General features: G+C 48.1%; 1 protein-coding gene across 1 annotated transcript in view; it reads left to right on the top strand.

The window, feature by feature from the left end:
• The window catches only part of GRK3 (G protein-coupled receptor kinase 3), a 114,694-nt gene that overhangs the window by 12,592 nt on the left and 79,599 nt on the right, over positions 1 to 22,503 (top strand). Inside the window, exon 2 of the mRNA XM_045841765.1 lies at positions 11,167 to 11,243. Within this exon, the coding sequence (XP_045697721.1) occupies positions 11,167 to 11,243 (77 nt within the window). The remainder of the gene's footprint in view (positions 1 to 11,166; positions 11,244 to 22,503) is intronic.

Genomic DNA, 22,503 nt, shown 5'->3' with positions numbered 1-22,503 from the left:
GGCATGTGCCCTGACTGGGAATCGAACCTGCGACGCTTTGGTTCGCAGCCCGCGCTCCATCCACTGAGCCACGCCAGCCAGGGCAAGAATTAAGATCTTAATGGCAAATACATGAGTACATGGCAAGAGCTAAGTAAAAACCCTGTAAGATTAAATTTGAATTAGAAAGTCATTTTAAATTCGTGATTCTTTTTTCTTTTCAACTCTGTGTATTTAGCCTCCCTAGCCACGGAAAAGCCCGAGCGGAACCTGCAGCCTCATCTCAGTAGGTAGCCGCACGGCCACACCTGACCCAGGGCACGGTCAGGGGCTGGGCAGGAAGCCCGGACCCCTGCTGTATCCAGCAGCAGAGGAGCCAGGCGGGGGTCGGGGCGGGGAGGGGGGCACCAAACCTAACACACACACACACACACCTGAAGAAGGGGTTCGCCTGGCTGAAGGTGGGGCAATTGGAACATGGAAAGAATATGGCTGCAGTTGATTAAAATGCTCTGTCTCTTGAAACCCACGTGATAGGCAGAATAATGGCCCCCTGAAACGTCTACTTCCTCATCCCCAGAACCTCTGAATGTGCTGTGGTGCAGGGCTCGAGCCCGAGGTTGCAGATGGAAGTAAGGTAGCTCCTGTGCGGACGCGAAGATAGAGAGTTTATCGTGGGTTTGTGGGGGGGCCCAGGGTACCATTACAAGATGGGCAGGAAGGGGCCGACCTGCCAGTCGGCGCTGGCCTTGAGGGTGGAGTGGGCGCGTGGGCCCAGGAGTGCGGCCGTGAGGAGCTGGGTTCTCCCCTCAGCCTCCACTGGGTCCACAGCCCGGCTGGCACTTCGACGTCTGCCCAGAGAGACCCATGCCGGGTGTCCCGCCCACCCATCTGTGAGGTGGTGGCTTTCTGTTGTTTTAAACCACCCAAATGTCACACCTGCAGTAGGAGGCAAATACTCCCATGCTCCCACAAAAGGGATCCCTGAACATACAGGAAAATGACCCTCCGTACTCATCGCCATTGGCAGTAAGAATAGGGCACCAGCTCTGTCTCCGAATAGTGACAATCAAAAGGGTAACGAATTAAGCACGTCTCTTGCCTTTCCTGTAAGAAAGACATTTTAGGGTAACCCATAGGTCCTAGTTGATGGAGGCTAATTCTTCTGAGAATTATCAACTGAATCTTGGAAGTCCTTTTCACATCACGGAGAAGAAGTAACTCTCTGCCTCCGTAGGTGAGGTGGCGTGAACTACCAAGACCACGTGGTGAGCGTCCCTGCCCCCAGAAGGGGGACTGGGCCAGAATCAGGTCTCGAGAGGTCCCTGTCAGCTTTCAGGAAATGCGGGGGTAGGAGCAAAGGAGGAAGCAGGCAGGTACACCCAGGATGGAGCCAGCCCCCGGGACCGCTGGCTTGGTTTCCTCCGCTAGTCACTGGTGCGGGGATGGAAGGTGGGTGGTGGGGAGAGGTGGGGGCTCCAGATGAAAACGGGATTAAGGGGCGTAACAGTCAAACAAATGTATGATCTTCATTTGATCCTGATCAAACCCACCGACTGTACCAAATGAGAGAATCATGGAATTTGCATGGGAACTGCATGTTAGATCTTCAGGAGTTACTGTTATTATTTCCAGGTGGGGGTGGGGAGGGACAGTGGGTTGTGTTTCTGTAAGGAGAATGCCCCTAACTTTCAGAAATGCAAACGAAAGTAGTAAGAGCAAAATGACATGTGGTCTGAGGTTTGCTTTAAAATGCTTTAAAAAACAGGGGAGCATGGGGGGGCAGACAAAAGCAGCAGACTATAATCTTGATAACACGTGTCGAATGACAGTTGTGGAGGTTCACTGTACTCCATTGCATGTTTGAAAGTTCTTGCAACAGTTTTTAAAAACAGTAGAGCAGATGCGTGGGTGTGAGGACCACAACTGTGTTCTTGCGGGGCTGACGGAAGCCTGAGGCGTCCCCGTGTCCCGTGTGAGAGCACCCGTGACCTAGGACACAGCTTCCTGTGAGAGCTTCGTGCACAGATGCAAGGCAGACTGTCACTCACACAGGAGGGGGGACGATGTGCTTTTTGGAGACTGCACCAGATGACTCAACACCAGGCTTCCTGACACCGATGCAGAGAGGTGGGTCGAGTTTTCATGGGCAGCCAAAGAGCCTTGCCTCGTGCACGCAGCGTAGACAGATTTGTAACCTCCGGCCCCAGCGACGCCTCAGAGAAGGCCGAGAAGAGAAAGATGCAGGGAGGTTGTAGGAGAGGGAGCGCATAGTCAGACCAAAACGTCAGAAAATCATGTCCGTTCACTCTGAGTACAAACAACCTCACTGAACTTTATTCAGTGACGAGCAGCTATTAAATCATAACTCCAACGTTTAAATGCAGCAGGGAAAAAATAACCCGTGCTGTGTGAGACGACCTGCCGCCTAAGTGTGCTTGCCACGCCTAGTGAAACGGTGCAGCGTGTCTCTCGTTAAAATCACTTGAGCGGCTTTCTGCTTTTTAATTATTTGAATATTAATTTGTCAAAGCATTTTAAAATTATCACTTTAAGATGAGTGTCTTTTAATGTGTTGCTCTAAACCAGAGCTCACTGACTGATGACCAAGTAGGCCAGTATGAAGAGCAACAAAACTTGGGGAAGAGAAGTCAGGGAAATCCGGCACCTGTGCGGAGCCGTGGGCGGTTCTGGACGGGAAGACTCGCTGTTGGGAAGAGGCTGGGTCTCTCCAAGGGAACCTGTAAATCCGAGGCGGCCCGAGTCAGGGTCCAGCAGAGCCACACACCCTGCTTTCCCACAGACTCAGAATGCCCCCTTCATACATAAACCAAATTACATTGCACAGATGAATGTCAGTAGACATATACACGACTTTGCACGCTGGGCCACTTAAGTGTCAGTGCCTGAACCAACACCACACTGTTTTAAATTAAATGCTAGCCCTGGCTGGTGTGGCTCAGTGGATTGAATGCCGGCCTGGGAAGCAAAGGGTCAGCGGTTCAATTCCCAGTCAGGGCACATGCCTGGCTTGCAGGCCAGGTCTCCAGTGGGGGGCGCTCGAGAGGCAACCACACACTGTTGTTTCTCTCCCTCCCTTTCTCCCTCCCTTCTCCTTTCTAAAAATAAATAAATAACATCTTTAAAAATAAATTCATAGCAATGCTTTACATTTGGAGAGATCTCCACTGTTTTCCTTTTTAAAAATGGCAATAGGTACATTTGCCCATTTTTCTCTTGCAGATGAATGAGGACCAGCTCGTCAGGTTCTTTAAAATTCTCATTCGGATCCTCACTCGGGTTGCCTGGGGTTTCCAGAGTGTTTAATGGGATAATCGTGAAAATATTAAAAATAGAAAGATGTGAGAATATAGTTTTAGTGCTCTGGAGTAGCAAAGGGCTCTCCCAGGCAACCCAGACCTGCAGATCATGAAGGGAAGGCTGATGGGCCTGTGGCACAAGCTAAACGTTCTCCTGTGCTTTCAAAGGGCATCCTCCATCGAATTAAAACACACGTCGTAGAGAAATTACACCGGATGATCTTGCGTGGAGCGAGCGCATCTCGGTTTGCAAATGTGTTCTGCTCGACGGGGCCTGTGTACTGCGGTCTGCACTGGCTCATGTTGTCTCAGGAAGGAGTGGGGGCAGGAGGCCTGGACGTGGGGTCGGGCGGGGGGGCGGTCAGGAGGCCGATTTGCATCCAACAAGTCAGCATTTTGCAAGTCCTAGGAAGGACATGTCACCTGTGAGTCCTCGGAAGGGAGACGTTTGCTGTAAATAAGCCCCGAAAAGCTGGGTGTCAGTCTTGTGGGTGATAATTTGCGTATTCTCAGAGCGGTGGAAATAAGTGAGTGCAAAGCCGTGGACTACTTGTGGTCCGGCCTTTTTCTCTGGGTGTTTTTTTTTTTTTTAAGTTTCTGTTGCCCTTTGTCCATTTCATTTAGTTAGTTGGAGCAGGCCAACGTGACTTACCCTTCACGGGTGGTCCCATGCTTTCTCTCCTACTTCATCTTTGCCCCTTGGGTCCTGCAGTCCTGTCGTATTGAACGGGGTCGGAAGCCCCTGTCCCTGCCCCTGTGGAGACCTACTTGTTACATCGGATTGGGGCTCCCTGCTGACTGTGCTGCGGCCCCCTGGACATGGGCGCCGTCAGGGCGGGGACGTGGTGGGCCCCACTGCACACAGGCAGGGACAGGGGAAGGCTCAGGGGAAGGCTGCCGCGAGTGTTCCGAGAGAATGAATGAGTCAGTGGTTTTTTCCCAGGTTTCAGATGTTTATCAGTCCGGGTGAACCCCAGTACCGTACACCAACATGGTTTTCTGCTCTTAGAAAGGAAAATATTTCTCCCAAGGGGAAAATTGTGCAGATGGCTTCTGGAAGATCTGCATTCTGAGCAGCTTTATACTGAAATGAAATTTTTTGTTCAGAACCTTGGACCTTCTTTCTTCACTTTGCTGTAGTCTGTGTTCCCTGAGCAGAAATGCTGTTGACCAGTGGGACTGCATTTGCCCCAGGGCTCTGGGTTATATGTGTACATAATATATATTTACCGTACATTTACTTATATGTATGTACCGTATATCTATTATACAAAGTATGCATTTTCACAGTGCATTGTGGGGCATGATGCAGCAGGGCCATCAGACATGCAGCGGGAACTGAAGTGAGAACCACAGTGAGGGTCCTGGGAGGCGTGGGAGGTTTTCAGGTGAAGAAAAGCATCAGAGGGACCGAGGTTTACAGGATAACAGGGCAGGGAAAACAGATCCGGTGCGGCTGCTCTGTGAGAGCAAGACTGCGGCCGGATGTGGTGATGGTTGGGTTGGGGCCCCTTTGGAAGTGCTCCCTGTAACGTGCTAAGGAGTTTGGACCGTGGGCCAGAGAGAGGCCCTCGATGTCTCTTCAGTGAGATAATTGCGTTAAAAATGGCTCTTGGAAGCGAGGAGCGAGCACCAGGCTCTTTGGACTCGCCCTGCCTGTGGTCTCCCAGTCCCTGGGGGCTAATTTCACTCCAGAACAGCACAGCAGTAGGGCAGAGCTGCTTATGTACTGCTGTCCGTTCGGAAGTATTTTGATAAGAAGGAGTGGATCCTAAACTGATTATTGTAACCAATTTGAAGGGACTGTGTAGATCTTTACAGGCTTTGATTAGGTGAACCGATGGCCCCATGCATGTGTTCACCCTGCAGATCACATCCATTTGGGGATGAGTTTTGGATATGATGATGGGCCTTTTAGTCTGGGGAGCTTCGAGTCTGTTACATGACTTCAGTATCAGGTAATACATTGCCAAGAAAAAGACATTAAAAACATGACGTGGATTGTCAAAGCATTGTAGGAAAAAACTCAAAAGGATTCACATTTAGCTTAATTGGATTGTGATCTTCTGAATGTAAATAGTCTCAGGCGGAATTGCCTAATGGTATGTAAATTATATGCAAGACTTTCTGCCAGGGATCTGGTGAACGGAGGAAACTTGAAAAGCACGGGCATTAAATTGTGCCAGATACTTTTACAGACCTCTTCCGAGTCTTCTGGCAGAGCTGGGTGGTTTTGAGCCTGGTGGTAACGTTTTTACCGTGACTTCAGATAAGGGAGCTCTGCTTTGGGTCTTTCATGGTTAGTGGACAATGTTTAGTTACTCCACATGAGAGAAAGCAATTTCCTTTTGGGGGAATTGAGTCTTGGTGTGACTGCCTCATCATCTTATCTCTCAGAACAATCTGCCCGTCGGGTTTCCAGGTGGTAACGACTGGCGACTGGCGCCGCGGACAAAGCCCTCCTCTCACCCGCCTGCTCCGTCTTCACAACTGTCTCAGGGAGGCACTGCTGCCTTTCCTCGGTGATAAGTTCTACATTATCTGAAATGTCTGTTTCACTGCATTTTCCTTTGGACATTACAATAAAGCAGAATTAAACCCCGCATAGAATGTAGAGGCTTTTAATAGTGGGAGACGTCTAGCTAGGTCACAGATACGGCGGTTTCTCTGCCAGTAGTGAGGCGCGGAAGCACCGCAGAGCTCGCCCGTTCTTGGGCAGGTACAGAGCAGAGGTACCCGGTGGCTGGTCTCTCAACCACAGTAGCAGCAGAAGAGCTTTAAAAGTTGCGATGCAACATTTATTGTACTGACCTTGTGCTTCTACAGCAGGACCCCAACAGGTCATGGCAGGTAGGTAGGGTCGATGCATCTTCAGCCAGTTGATATTAAATTTAAAAAAAAATTAGGCTTCTAATCAATATATAAGGTATTATCAATACATGTAGAGTGTGTGTGTGTGTATATATATATATACATATATATATATACACACACACATTATTTGATGAGGAGGTATATAGAATAATGATCCAGGAATCTGGAGGCCAGAATTTGAATTTTTAAAAAACTTCTGCAATGAAAATGTCAAACACGTAGTTAGGGAGAGAATAATATAATGAAATTGATGTCACCATGGGCGGGGAGTGGGGCTTTGTCAGTGACCATCACATTACCAGTTTGGGTGCATCCACACCTCCTAGTTCCCTTGGTTATTTTGAAGCACACCCAGACACGACGTATCCTTTCATCTGCAGATAGTTCTGCTGGCTTTCGTAAAAGATAACTTTTAAAACATCAAAACGCAGTAATATACCGGTGCTGCTGAAAAGGTAATGCTTCCTAAATATTAAATATTCCATCTGTATTTACATTTCTTCGGTTTTTACACGATTATTTTTTTTACTTGAGTTTGAACTAAGGTCTGTACACTATGCCTGATGGTTGTTATTTCTTTTAAGTCTTCTTTGAACCATAGGTAGGTTCCCCATCCATCCTTTTTCCTCTTGACGTTTTTTGTTAAGGAAACCAGGTCGTCTGTTGTGTAGAGTTTCCCACACCTAGGATTTTGCTGATTGCATCCTTGCGGTATAATTTTTAAAAAGCAGCTTTGGAGGTATAATTAACATAAAATAAACGGCAATATTTCAAGTGTATACCTGGGTAAGTTTTGTCTACCCCTGTGAAGCCATCACCCAAATTAAGGTCTGAGACACATGCATTATGTCCTCTCCCAACAATTTTCAGTTCTCTGTCACCACCTGGGTGTCCTGCGAGTCAAAACAATTCTGACGCTAACAACTCAGAGTCGTCATGGACCCCCCAGGGTGAGGGCTCAGTCCCACGAGACTGGCCCGTATCATAGACTGGCTGCTGCAGGTGGGGGCCTCCGCTCACCTGCTTTTTACTGCCTGGCTGACCACCAACCCGAGGTTCCTGTGACCTTCCCCTTGGGTTTGGTATTTCACTACCACAGCTCATAGAACTCCAGAAAGTGTTACGCTTAGGATTTGTGTTACTGTGAAGGGTACAACTCCGGAACTGGAAAAGTGGTCATTACCCAGGGCCAGTTTGGTGGGGAGGGAGCCCACAGCTCCCATGTCCTATCCAGGAGCACCCCCTCCCAGCACACCCGTGGGTTCACCAACACGGAAGCTGTCCAAACTGCATCGTTCTAGAGTTTTCGTCGAAGTTTCATTTTGTAAGCATGATTGATTAAATCATTGGCTCTTGGTGACTGAACTCTATCTCTAGCCTCCCAGGAGTCTAGTGGTGCAGCTGCAAGTCCCAGGCCTCTGATCACACGGTTGGTTGGTGGTTGGTGGGTTCCTCTGGCAGCCAGCCCCATCATGAAGCTGTCAGAGGGCCCAGGAGTCACCTCATTAGCATAAACTCAGGTACGGTTGGAAAGCGCTCCTTGAGAATAGACACTCTTACTGCAAGGGTTTTAGGAGCTCTGTGCCTAGAACTGGGACAAAGACCAAATGCACACATTTTAAACTTGACCGCACACATCCTACCCCGGCGTGTGCTCCTGTGGCTCCCGCCCCTTTGTAATCAGATACTGTGTTCTCGTTCTCTCAGATCGGGCCGGGCCGCTGTTACTCACTTTAGTTACTCCGAAGTCCATTTGACAAGCCAGATGAAATGGACACATTCCATAAAAGACACTAGATATCAATGCTAATACAAGAGGCAATGGAAAATATTAATAACCCTGTGTCTATGAAAAAATGGGGATTTTAATTGAAAACCTTCCCACAAAGAAAATTCTAGGCTCAAATGACTTCACTGATGAGTTCTATTCAACATTTAAGGAAGAATTAATAGAATTTTACACCAACTCTTTCAGGAAATAAAGGAGAAAGGAATAATTCCCATATCATTTCATGAATCACGTTATCCTGATCCCAAACCAGAGAAAATTATTACGAGAAAAGGACAAGACTTCTATATCAAAAGCTATAAGATACTGATGAGAGGAATTAAAGGAGACCCAGATAAATGGAGAAATATGTCATATTTATGGATTATATATGCAATATTATTAAGAGGTTAATTCTCCCAAAATTGATTTATAGATTCAACACAGTCCCAATCAAGCCCCAGCAAGCTTTTTCTGGGAAGAAATTTTCATAGTGACTTAAAAAAAACTTACATGGAAATGCAAAGAACCTAGGAGAGAGAGGAAAAAAAAAACACCCCAGAAAAAAAACAAAACAAACAAAAGCAATAAGACATAGTTGGAAGCCATGGGTCACCTGATTCCAAGATTTACTACAGACCTGTAACACTCAAGACAATACAGTATCTGTGCAGGGACAGAAATGTAGATCATTGCCTCAGGGCAGTTCAAGGACAGACCTACTCGCGTGTGGGTGGAGTCTGCAGACCCCGGGGTAACTCATTGAAGAAGGGGTAATGTTTTCAACAGGGATACCAGAGCAACTTGGTATTATGTTATAAGGAGAAAAAGAACCTCCATCTTACCTTGTAGCATACACAAAAATTGGATCTTAGACCTGAACACAAAAGCTGAAACTTTAACATTTCTAAAGGAAAATGTAGGTTGAAATCTTCAGGACCGTGGGACCTGAAAGATTTCTTAGCACAGACTGTCCACCAGGAAAAGAATTCAGTAAACTGGAACTCACCAACTAATACTGCTCGCCTTAGGAGGATTTTATGGAGAAAAGGAAGACACATCATGTGGACTGGGAGAAAATACTGTTATCTCATAAGCTGACACAGGACTTGCTTCCAGGCTATATAAGGAAATTTTACAACTGACTCCATTAATACAAACAACTCAGTGAAAAGATAGGCAAAAGATTTCACAACGCACCTCACAAAGGTAGAGACACACGTTCTGATAATCGTGTTCAAACATTTTCAACATCATTACTCATTAGGGCCCATGTAAGGCCCATGTAAGATGCCACTGCACACCCAACAGGGTCGCTGAAACCAGAGAGACTGACAGCCGACGTCTCGGCAGGGGCCACGGGAACGTCACCCGTCGGCGGCAGGAATGTGACCGCAGTGTGCGGCCAGTCTGGAATGGAGTGCGGCACTTTCTCGTGATGTTAAGTATAGTTTACCATATGGCCAACAATTTCACTTTCAGATGTTTACCAACGACAAATGAAAACACGTGCCCGTGAGGAGAGACTCACACACGAGTGTTTAAAGCAGCTTGTCCATGGTAGCCCCAAACCGAAAGCAGCCTGTGTGTCTGTCCACAGATGAGTGGGTGAGCAAAGGGCGGGATACAGTGATGCACTGCTCAGCAGTGCAAAAACACTCAATGCTTTTGCATCCACCGATGTGGGTGCAGCTTGCTTCCTCCAAGTGAAAGCAGCCACACAGAAAAGACAAGGTGTTGTAGGGTTTTATTCGCATAACATGCTCAAACCAGAGCAAGTAACCTGTATCAACAGAAAGGGGATTGGTAGTTGCCTGGATCCTGGAGTGTGGGGAGATGGATTGCAAAGAGGCACCTTTTAGAGTGATAGAAATATTTGAGATCTTGGTCAGGGTAGTAGTTACATGTGAAAACTCATTTAATGGTGCACTTAAATATACTTTTAGTTATATGTAAAGTATACCTGTATTAGTTTGTTGTAAAAAGTTAAAAAAAAAAAAGCAATGCCAAATTGCTGCCCATCAGTGAATGATGGAGATTCAATTTCTGTACTTCCTATTTGGATAATCACTTTTGGGGTTCACTTACTGAATATCCCTCCCTTCTCCGTTTTTCTACCTCGCCACTTCTGTTACATATCCGAGTTCCATGGACGTGTGGCTCGGTTTATGTGCTGTCTGTTCCATTTCACCGATCAATTTGTTTATCCTGTCTTAATCCTTTTAGCCTGGTAACAAGCCCTATTATCGTCACCTACTTTCTTCGGAAATGTTTTGGCTATTCATGAGCCCTTTTTGTGTACCTTTTATAAAGGGCTTCTCTATTTCTGTGTTTCGTGAAAAACCCTGTTGGGGTATTGGTGGGGGACCGAATTGATTTTATAGATAAATTTGGGTAGGCTTTGGATTTTTACAATATTAAATCTTTTTGCTCCTAACTGTGGTGTATCTTTTTACTTAAGATCTTCATTAATGTCTTCAATGCAATTTTCAATTTTCCCTGTAAAGTTCTGATATTTTTTTAAAGATTTAATTTTTATTTTTTTATTTTTTTTTAGAGAGGGAAGGGAAGGAGAAAGAGAGAGAGAGAGAAACATCAATGTGCGGTTGCTGGGGGTCATGGCCTGCAACCCAGGCATGTACCCTGACTGGGAATCGAACCCGCGACACTTTGGTTCCCAGCCCACGCTCAATCCACTGAGCTACGCCAGCCAGGAAGTTCAGATTTTTTAAGGCATTTGCTGTTTTTTATTTTATTGAAAGTGAAAGCATTCTTCTGATTATGTAGTTTTTTGTTGATGTGCACAAATACAATTTTTAAAAATATTCATCATATATATCCAGAGAACTTTAGCTTTTATTTTGAGAAACTCATTGATTGAGGAGCAGACTTTTCCGCGTGTGCGTGCGCACGCTTGTGCATGGTTTGGAAAGCCGTGCTGTCAGCTGTCAGTGATGCGCAGTCCCCACATCCGTGAGTTCTTTCCTGGAGGCGAGCCGACACGTCAGGTCGGCCCTGAGGCGCAGGAGAGGGTCACGGCTGGCGCTGCGATGTGCCCGGCTCGTGGGCGAGCCCGCCATCCGAGCAGTCGAGGGCGTCTGTAAGAGCGTCTCTCATCAAGCCGGCGTCCTCGAGATACAACAGACAGCTCGCGTTTCCCGTCTGGTGGTGGCTGCACGTGGTACAGGCTGTAATGGTTAAAACCGTGTCACTCTTCTCTTCTAGTATCCGGAGCGTGATGCAGAAGTATCTCGCAGAGAGGAATGAAATAACCTTTGACAAGATTTTCAATCAGAAAATCGGTAAGTCCTGCTTATTCACTTAGCACACTGTACCTTCGGTAGTGGCACCGAGGGACCCTGTGGTAGTGTGTACCTGCAGCCCCCTCTCATGCTTTACACGCTTTCTCCTTCCAGCTGGGAACGGAGGAAATTTCATGTAATCAGGTACTTAATGATGACTTGTATTCTTAGTAATGTGTCCTGTGAGTAAACTAGTGGGAAACTGACTAGCTTGGGTTAAGGAAGTTTGGGAGGTTGCCAAAACTGGGGGACCCGGTAACCAGAAATAAGCTCTCTCTGTTTGGATGCACCTCTGGGACCCTCAGCCTCTCTCGGGGCTCCGGCACGTTCTGGGATCACAGGGAGTGGGCCTGGGCCTTCACAGACGTTACCCCAGTCTCGGTGGTCTCCTCCCATGGTGTGCGGCTGGGTTACTCGATCTGGGCAGTTTCCGTGGGTTATGGGTTTTGTCTGCCGTTCGTTCTTGTCGGTTCCACGTCAGTTAGGTGTATTCTGTGGCCCCACTCAGAGTCTGTGCCCAGCAGGTCACCAGGACTCCCCCTGTTGTTTACACAGAGGCCAAGGCCCCACCTCTCTCGGCCGTGCCCGGCCGTGGCTGATGCTGGCCCTGGCGCGTGCAGACGTACGGTGGTGTGGTTGTGCGCTGTGGCTCCCACCGCTAGTGCCCAGAGAAACTAGGACTGAACAGTTGCTTCCGTGTGGAGGAGTTTCAGGGCCAATGAGGAAAGGAGCTCTGTTCTCACGTGCCTTCTGAAGGGCCCGTGGATTATTTGGAGGTGACACACTGTCGGCCAGTTTAGGGAGGAGCTGCAGTCCACATCCCTTTTCCTTCCACTTCCCAAAATCAGTTCGTGCTGTCCAGAAATTTCCAGAGTGATGTTTTATTCTCAGCCGGGATGGACTCGTCATTTGGCCTGCCAGCTGGCGGCATTGCTGATCTGCCCGTGGTGATGTAGCCGGGTCCTTCCGGGGTCTTTACATGAAATCTGCAGAGCGGAAGCGAGAGAGTGGGACGCCCCTTTCCATTCTTTGCACCTTGTGTGCCTCCCACGGTTGTTCAGACCAGGTTTGCCGAGGAGCCGCGTCTCCGTTTTTAAATTCTTTTACTACTAGAAGAAATTAATTTCAAGAAATTAAGGTCTTACTGCAGTTTCCTGGAACTCTTAATTCTGCATTCTGTTCTGTTCCCATGACTCATAAACACAGACTGACCCCTCGGACACAGACTTTTTTTTTAGATTTTATTTATTTATTTTCAGAGAGAGGGGAAGGGAGGGAGGAAGAGAGGGAGAGAAACATCAGTATGTGGTTGCCTCTCATGCGCCCCCTACTGGGGACCTGCCCTGCAACCCAGGCATGTGCCCTGACTGGGAATTGAACCGCCGACCCTTTGCTTCCCAAGCCAGCACTCAGTCCACTGAACCACACCAGACAGGGTGATACTGACTCTTCTTAGAGATAATTCGCGGTGCCCCACCATACACAGGTGAGAAGGTGCGGACTTGGGTCGAAGTGACTTGTCTTGATTCACAGTTCTCTGCTCTGATAACTTTCGAAGTCCATTGGGAAGGAAAGAAGGAACATAAAATGTGCTGCAGAAGGTCACCTGGTAAGAACTGGGTAGGTTTATTTTTTGAAAGAGTTATGATGCTCTTTTTTGGTCCAGTAAAGCAGAAACCAGGGCAGAAAGTCTTTGGGTTTTTATACACCAATTTGTACCTACTCTGCAGAAATTAGCCAGTCTCTCATGGTGACCTTCAGTAGACCTTGCTTCTGTGAAAACCCGTGAAACGGGGTGGGAAGGTGAGTCGCGTGATCCGGGCGAAGGGCAGCCTTTCTGTGCTCCGAGGACAGTGTGTGGGAAGCTCACGGCCCTTCACAGAGCAGAGCTGTGTCGTCCTCACCTTCAGGGCTTGGTTCAAAGGCTGTGGCTTTCATCTCATTTTTTTATTGCTGCTTCTCATCGTTTTCATGATGTTTGGTTTATTGTCATCGGTATGGAAACGCTCTCCTCCGCCTCTGAACTTGGACCTAAATAAACAAAGAAAGAAAGAAATAAACTGTCATGGCAACGAGAGAGAAGCACTGTGTCTTTGAGAGGAAAGGGAGAAACGAAATGACTTGTTCACTAAAATGAAAGAGTTTGAGTAAAAGAATGTAAACACTTACATTCTTAAAGTTTATTTGTATTATAAACATTTTTAATAACATTCTTAGTTAAAGATGATACTCAGATATCGCTGACGTAGTGTGCACTTTGCCCACCACACGCAGCGCGGTGATTTTTTCAGCGTGCTCGCAGAGCTGCGCAGTGGCCGCCAACCACGCTCTCGTTTTGGAGCGCCCACAGCCCCCTCCGGAGAAATGCTGTGCCCACCGGCAGTGTCTCCCTGGCCTCCCCCCCGCCCCCAGCCCCTGGAGACCGCTGAGCAGCTTCTGCCCCAGCAGCTTGGCCTGTGTGGGACCTTCTGAGGGAATGCAATCCTCCAGCGTGTGGCCGTTCGCACCGAGCACTCGGCATCATGGTTGGGAGGCTCCCCCGTGTCGTGTGGAGCAGGAGTTAGGGCTTCATCGTCTTTTATGCTCGATGATGTTCCAGCGTGTGGGCATGCCACGTTCTGTCTGTCCGTTCACTCACTGCTGGGCGTCTGGCTTGTTTCCACCTCTCGGCTACTGTGGATGATGCTGCTGGGAGCGGAAGGGATTTTCCAGCCCACCTGTGTGCAGGTGGGTCCCTGTGATGCAGACGTCCTGGTGGGTGGTGACAGGCCTGCCCCCCACCCGCCCCCCTGCCTCTCTCACCCCACTTTCTGAGACACGTGGAGGATTCTTTCTCCTTTATGTTCGCTGCTCCTCGCTCCCCCTTCTGTGACCCCTTTCCTGTCTGCTGTCCCCCCAACACACATGCGCCCCCCCCCACCCCCAGACACGACCAGTCTGTTGTTTCGGTTAAAGCTTCACCTGACAGATGGCGGGAACCTTTGTTCTGAGCACTAATGGCATTAATGTGGCCTTGAACTTTAGTTTCAGCCACACCGGTTCTTCCCCAAGACCCCCTTCACAGGACCCTGATGGTCTGTGAATTTCATCTCAACTCAGCTGTTAAAAAATTAAAACATCGTTTAAATAAATAATTCCTTCTTCCCTTTCTTCCAATTTGTGAGCTTGGAGCTAAGCTAAGCGTACACTTGGAAGCTCAGAGAGAAGAACAGTGACCGATGGGGGGGGTGGGGTGGGGTGGCGAGGGGGGTCAAGGTGAACGGCCCGACAGAAACCTCTAACTCCATTCTGACGTAGCTGCGTATTTAATGTGTCCAGCGCTTGTCTGTCTGGGCCCTCCCCCTGGTGCTCTGTGGTGTGCTCCTGTTCTGGCCAGTTGGGGACTGGGGAGGAGGGGAAGAAGGACCGAGATGGGAGAGAAGCGCTCTCACTCCCTAGGCCTGGAGCCCTGTTTCAGCACCTGCCTCCTCCCTTCGACTCCCCTCCCCCGCCCCACCTTCCGTCTGCCCCTGCCCAGGACCATCTCCTCGCGTGGCCAGCTTGTTGATTTCCGAGTTACTCCTATGGTTTAAGGAGTAACCACTCCTTAAGGAGAGCCACTCCTGCTCTGTGGCTCTCTTGTTTCTGTCTCACTGTCCATCTCCTCGCCCATCAGCTCCTTTTCTCACTTCCCTCCCCACCCATATGCTCCCTGCTGATGGTTAGCGCAGAACTGGGGGTGGGGGGGGGCGCGCTTCCAACGGGAGCTCTAGGCAGCTTGCAAAAATGTTTTGTGAAGTGAAAAACATAGGGGCCTTCCGTTTTCTGGGCCTCTGAGGCTGTGCTGGGAGACTGGGTGATGGGCAGACCTGTCGGCCGCCCCCCGGACTGGTGGTCGTTTCATGGGTTTTCTTATCTGTCGATGCAGGGACGTGATGGCAGCTGCTTCAGGAGGCTGCCGTGAGGGTGCGGCAGGGAATGCGTGCAAGGCCCTCCACACGAGGGTTCATTCTCGGCAGCTGCTCAATGAGTGAAAGCTCGCAAATGAAATCGTTTATTGTGAAGATTTTCGTCATACACAGAGGAGGACTAGAGTTAACAAACCCCCAAACATGTATCATCACCTGGGGTCAGTGTTTTCCACCGTTTTGCTCCACTTGCGTTGCTCATCCCCTCCTTCTGTGGTTGCTGAAATACTCGGAAGCGATTAGTGAACTCCTCGTGGCATCTCAGCCCTGTGTGCAGCTCTAAAAAATGCGTGTGTTTTCTTACACCACCTCAATGCCTTCCTCTGTCCCAACCAATGAAAATTTGTGGTGGTTCTTAGTACACTCTAATACTGAGTTTCTATATTCCACTTTTTGATTAAAATGCCTTTTTCCTGGTTGGTTTGAATCAGGATCCAAATATTCTCATATCGTTATCATTAATAATGCCTCTTTTAATCAACAGCAGGCACCCCTCCCCCCACAGAGAAGTGACTCAGGGAAGAGACTGGGCCGCTTGTGTCGCAGGTCGTTCTGCACCCTGGGTTTTTCTGTTTGCGTCTTCGTGACATCGTTCAGTTCACACCTGCATGTCCTCCGTTTCCTGTGGATGGAGCGTGAGCTCTGGCAGCTTGGTTATATTTAGGTTTGACCTTTTTGGCGAGAGTCCTTCACAGGTGGGGCCGTGTACTTTCCAGCAGGAGGGACACGACACAGAGGTGTCACTCTGGCCCTGTCTTTAAGTGAGCTCAGGTGTGCTGAGCTCTCAGGTTCCTCATGAAGCTGTCCTCTGCCGTTTATTCCTTTTTCACTGACGATCTGTGTCTAAAACAGTTATAAGGGAGTTGCAAAATAGTGAGTTTTCTAATCATGCTCTTCCTTCCACATTTGTTTCTTGGACTCATGAAGTAAAACTATTTGGTTGCTTTTAAATTTAGTGCATGTGGGGAAGGCAGGTGTGGTTGGAAGAATTTAAGACGACCCCAGTGACTGTCGCCCCCTGGCATTACTACTCCCAGTGACTTCGCAGCTGTAACGATGGGTGTGGCCTGGGCGGGCTTCATCTCCTCACTCCAGCAGAGAGTTCCCGCAGGCGGGTGGCAGGAGAGGCAGCCAGAGAGGCTGAAAGCAGAAGAGATCTCGGCACACCGCATGGGCTTCGCAGGTGGAGGGGAACCCGCGGGAAGCAATGCGGGGGTGACTTCCGGGAGCCGAGAGTGATCCCTTGCTGACAGGCACGAGGAAACAGGGGCCTCAGCCTTACAGTCATAGGAGCTGAACTCTGCCAACAACTTGAATGAGTTTGGGAGCAGATTCTTCCCTGAAGCTCTGGATAAGGACCCAGCTTGCCAACACCTTGCTCTTGGCCTCGGGAGACCCTACGCAGAGAACCCGAAAGAGCCCAGCTGGACGTGGAGATAAAGAAGGGGTGTCGTTTAGAAGTCACTGAGTGTGGGGTAATTTAATACGTGGCCATGGAAAACTAATGCAGCAGGATAGATGCTTAATTCTTTGTTTTTAATTGCCAATTTTCAGAATAAAAGGGCTGCTTTTATCCTCCTCGTTCTTACACAGAAATTATATGTCTTAATGTGTATTAATTAAGTTGGTTCCTAAATTGCTGTCAGTGAAATATACACATTTGGATAATGAAACTGTTCTTGCTTTGGCTCATTGAAAGAATAGTTTTAAAGGGGTGCTGGGTATTGAATAGACAGTAAAATCGATTTGTCAGTAATGGCTAAGATAATTTTGTTACAATTTTCTCCTATAATATATATGGAAATGACAGTTTCGTCGTGTGCAAGCGAGGCACATGGCATTTGATAAATTCCATCTGTCTGTCGACAATCTGTTTAGCTCCTGTGTCTGCGTACCCTCCCCTATTAGAGGAGGATGTTCCTGATTATGAAGAGACTCCAAAATAGACACTTAACTCATGAGTTATGCAAATGTTAATCTCCTGCATGAAGAACATCACAGTTAATGTAATATCACATCACGTGCTGCCATGGGAGACATGTCACTTTATACCACTGACTGCAGAGCTCACCCCAGAGGTTCAGAATTAGTCTTTTTGAACTGGCATGAAATAATATTTGTGTCTAAAACACGATTTTGGTCCAAACAAAACTTGTGCAATTTTCACTTTTAAAACAACAGCTTTATTAAGGTATGATATTACATGCCATAAAAGTCACTCATTGTGAGTTATAATTCTGTGAGTTACACTTTGATGAGTTTTAGTAAATTGTAACATTGCAACCGTCACCACACTCCGATTGTAAACCACTTCCGAGCCCAAAAGAGACCCCCGTGTCCTTCTGTCCTCACCCCTGATTCCATTCCGGCTCCCAGCAGCCAGGAACCTGCTCTCAGTCTTCTCAGTGATGGTCCTTTTCTGAACCTTCCCTCTGCATGGAGTCTCACCGTGTGTAGACTGCGGTCTCTTGCAGCCGGCTTCTTGAACTCAGCGCAAGGTTTCGGAGGTTCATGCCACGGCTGTAACCAGTGCTTCATTCTCTTGCTTCTGAGTAAAAGTCCATTATGCGGACAGACCTCATTTCTTTTTTTTTCTTTTTTTCTTTTTAGATTTTATTTATTTATTTTTTTAAGAGAGGGAAGGGAGGGAGGGAGATAGAGAGAGAGAGAGAGAGAAACATCAATGTGAGGTTGCTGGGGGTCATGGCCTGCAACCCAGGCATGTGCCCTGGCTGGGAATTGAACCTACGATGCTTTGGTTCGCAGCCTGCGCTCAATCCACTGAGCTACGCCAGCCAGGGCTCAGACCCCATTTCTTAATCCAGTCACCAGTTGATGGACACTTGGGTTATCCTCACTTTGTGTCTGTGATGGGCAATGTTGCTGTGCACTCTCATGTGCAAGCGTGTACACGCATGTTTTCAGTTCCCTCGAGTGTATAACTAGGAGTGGGACTTGCAGGGTTGTGTGGTAAATTCACGGTTAACTTCTTAAGAAGTGACAAGTCGCCATCCAAAGTGGCTGTGGTGGTTTACTTTCTCACCATCACTCTGTGAGAGTCCCAGGTTTGCCAAGGTGACCTCAGCAGTTGCTGCTGTCTGCCCTTCGGCTCACCGCGCTCTGGGGGAGGAAGCCGTGCCCACCTCCTCGGGCCTCGATTCGCGTCTCCCTAGTGGTTAACGATATCGGATGCGTCTGGGCCGATTCGCCATTTGCTCATTGTCTTAGGTGAAATGTCTGTTTAACTCTTTTGCCCATTTAAGAAATTGATTGTCTTCATTTACGTTATTTATCATACGTATGATTTACAAGTATTTTCTCCCAGTTAGTGGGTTATTTATTCGTTTTTCTTTCCTTTTCTTCATGGAGACTTTTGAAGCACAGAAAGTTTTCGTTTTGATGAAGTGGAGTTTATATATATGTATTTTGTGAATCATTCTCTGGTGTCAGGTGGAAGAGCTGTTGGCCTACCTAAAATCCACAGAGATTTTCTTCTAGAAGTCACATCATTTTTAGTCCTACATTTAGGTCTTTGGCTGATTTTTGAGTTAATTTTTGTGACTGGTGTGAAGTAACGGTCTAAATCGACCCCGTTTTGCACGAGGATCTCCCGTTGTCTGAAAGCCACTTATGGAAAAGTGTTTCCCTCCACCATGGGGCGGTCTCCGCACCTTTGTCGAGAATGAATTGACCACGAATGTGAGGACTTATTTCTGGGCTCTCCGTCTTGTTCCGTTAATCTGCAGTCTTGATTCCTGTGGCCATATAGTAAGTTTTGAAATTGGGAAATAAAATTCCTCCCTCTTTGTTCTTTCTTAAAATGCAAACTGCCTTTTTTGCTGTTCTGGGTCCTCTGCATTTCCACATGAATTTTAGCGTCAGTTTTTCAATTCCTGTAAAAAAAGAATTGGGGGATTTTGATAGGAATTGTGTTGATTGTATAGGTCAGTTTGGAGAGAGGTGCCATTTTAACAACATTAAGTCTTCCAGTCCACAAAAGTGAAATGTCTCCACATTTATTTAAGCCGCCTTCCCTTTATCTCGGCCGTGCTTTGTAGTCATTAGCCTTCTTGTTAAATTTGCTCCCGAGTATGTTTGACGCTATTGTGAATGAGGTTGTTTACTTAATATCATTTTTCATGCGTCACTGCTAGTACTTGGGGATGGAGTGGGCTTCTGTACAGTGACCTTGCACCCTGCCGCCTTGCTGAACTAGTTTACCAGTTCTAGTGAGTGAGTGTGTGTGTGTGTGTGTATGTGCACGCCTGTGTGTGTGTGTGAGTTCCTCGGGGCTCTCCTTGTGTAGGGCCCTCTCTCGGAACAGAAACAATGTGACTCCCTTCTTTCCAGTCTGGTGCCTCTGCTTTTTAATTTTTACTTTCACTTTGATTACGTAAGTATTTTTTTAACGTTGGTCTCAAACATATTTGCATCATTTCAAAGGACATTTATGTAGAAAGGATGCATAAATTATTTTTGGCATTTTGGATTCAGACATAAGAAATAGACTTGCCAGGCGCTTTGATGACAAAAAAGGTGTTTCATTATAAAGTAGTACATTGGAAAAACAGGAATTGCATCAGAAGTCCTTTTAAAAGACATTTCTGAGCTGTCCCTGTAGAAATAAAGAAGTAAAGATGGACACAAATGTCATAGATATCTAGTAATAAACACTGGTAATTATATAAGACCACAGAAATACTAAAAAAACACCAAACACTCAGAATAAAACATGCTAAGGTTATTTTTTTTGTCAGTTCCAATCTGTTTTACAATTTACCAAATTACTGTTTTTTAAAACCTGCAAATATTGATAACTGCAACTTCCAACTCCAAGGCTGGGATTAAATTACAGTAAACTGAGCACTTGTGCACGTGGTTCCAGGGAGACAGATCCCACCCTGGGGCCAGCTTCAGCCCTTCAGTCCCCGTTTCCCTTTTGCTTCCCACCTTTGTTGGGCTGCGGTAGTTTCTGTCCCTGCAGGGCCTTCCTTCTCCCTGGCGAAGGCTCCCGGATTCCATCCTGTCCTCCCCGGAGAACTCTCTCTAGCCGAGCGAGCGCAATGCGCCAGCCAGGAGAAGAACCTTGGGGCCCCATTCAATTCTGTATCAATTATCCAGGTCTTTGTGGAGCCTTAGTGAGGGAACAAGTTAAAGATCCACTTAAACTTTCGGAGAGCAGAGATGAACACTTGACTAAGCACAGCTAATTGGGTTTTCAGCCCAGACAAATCAGGGGCACAGATTCTGCGGAGTTTCCACCTGGGACTCCTAACAGAAATGCTGCCCAGACTAGAGAGACACCAGGGAAGAGGGAAGAGCTGGTAGTGCTTACAGACCTGCTGGCAGGCAGTCTTCTCAGTTGGCTGTCTTCTTCTTTTTAATTTTTTTTAAAAAAGATTTTATTTATTTATTTTTTAAAGAGAGGGGAAAGAGGAGAGAAACATCAGTGTGTGAGAAAAACATCCAGATGTGTCGATCGGCTTGCGTCCATCGGCTGACTCGCGCACGCCTCCAACTGGGGCCCTGGCCTGCAACCCAGACATGAGCTGTGGCTGGGAATAGAACCAGCAGCCTTTTGGGTTTGCAGGCAGGCACTCAGTCCGCTGAGCCACACCAGCCAGGGCTCAGTGGATTTTCTTATCTGTGTCGGCTTCAGGAAGCCTGGAGCTGCCCCGGTCTGGAGGACACCGCCCCCACCCCTGCAGTGCCGCCCCTGCCGCTCCAAACACCTGGGGTGTCTGAGAGATGCGAGGCAGCTCTGCATCAGAGAGGACACAAGAGCCAAGCCAGTTCTGTGAGAAAATGTAGTTCTCTCTTTTTAAAACCTGTTTATTAGAGCTGGTTTTCCTTTTCAGAGCCTTCATGTAAGTTCTAATAAGATTAGCCGAGAACAATTCAGGAAAGCTTCATTCTACTGGAATAACAACCTTTTCGCCTCAGCTAATCCCAAGGACGGCAGGGACGCCGGTGCGTGCCCACTACACCAGCCTTCTGATCTGCAGGCTGGCGACTCTGTGATCTTTTGGATTGTTGCTGTTCAGTTTCCCTGAGCCTTTCAGAGTCCTTGCTTGGTCGGAATTACTCTTAGTTTAAGGCAGTGGTGGCTACGTGTGCACTGAAACGCTGAGTGTTCCCCGTGCCAGGTAAGGCACGTGGCCACATTCACACAGCTCCTGAGAGGCAGAGCCTGGACCGGACGTGTGCTCGTTAACAACCGCTTCTTTCTGCCCATCACCAGGAGAAGTTAGTGTGGAAATTAAATTAGCATGCATGTGGTGTTCCTTTAACACACACACACACACACACACACACACACACACACACGTTATACAATTTACATTTAAAGAAGAGGGGCCCCCAAAAACCTGGTTTACCTTCTGGGGGACAGGGCCTTTGTAGTACAGGCTTCCCCCACTAGGTGCTGGGTGCGGGATCTAGCACCCATCGGTACCAGTGCACCAGCTGGCGTTGTTGGGAGAGGCTGCCTTCGTCTTCAGTGAATTTTTTTGAAGACTCTTTCAATGGGCTGGCCCATTTCATCATTTCATGGTGGGTGATTTATGAGTGCACCTGCCCACACCGCACTGTGTTCAGACGTTTTTGACCAAAACTGGCCTGACCCCCGTTGCCCCACCCTCCCTGTTCACCCTGTCTCGCCCCGAGCAACTGTTCTGTTTCCCTGATGGAAAAAGCCCTCAAAGGGGAAACAGTTAGCTGATGTGGAAGAGGCAGAGTCACTAAAAGGAATCAAGATCGACGAGTTCCAACACTGTTCTGAGCAGCGGAAGGAAAAACGTCTCGATAGGCGCGCTGCATCAGAGGGAGAGCACCTCGAAGGCGACCGAAGCTTAAACATGTAAGAATAAACACACAATTTTTTATAAATAAATCCCAGGTTTCGGGTCCCCCCTCGTATATTATGACACTAAAATCCAGAACTGGGTGCGACACACAAAGGTCGCTCTGGAGCAGGTCCGCCCTGTGCTTGGCCGGGCGAGACGTCCACAGCCTGGCTCGTGCGAGTGCCTTGGTGGAACCGTCCCACTAAACAGGTGTGTGCGTGTGGAGACAGAGACGCATGAGGCCACAGACGCCTGGTGTGCCGGCTTTCAGGGGGGGAGGTGCGTTCACGCTGCCCAGGAGCCCCTCAGCTTCCCGGGGGGGCCACCGGCGATGTTGCTGAGGCATGCGTTTAAGTCTCGGGCGAGCGTGGGGAAGCTCCGCTCCGCTCCACCGAGAGGTCATCCCTGCCGCCGATCAGCCTTCCACCAGCCGCCCTCTCCCTGCCAGGGCCCGCCTACTGCAGGGGA

The sequence above is a fragment of the Phyllostomus hastatus genome, unplaced genomic scaffold, assembly GCF_019186645.2.
Source record: "Phyllostomus hastatus isolate PE091 unplaced genomic scaffold, TTU_PhHast_1.1 phas_contig_1162, whole genome shotgun sequence".
NCBI classification, from domain to species: domain Eukaryota; kingdom Metazoa; phylum Chordata; class Mammalia; order Chiroptera; family Phyllostomidae; genus Phyllostomus; species Phyllostomus hastatus.
Note: the sequence above shows the minus strand (reverse complement) of the source record. Positions and strands in the feature narration are given on the sequence as shown.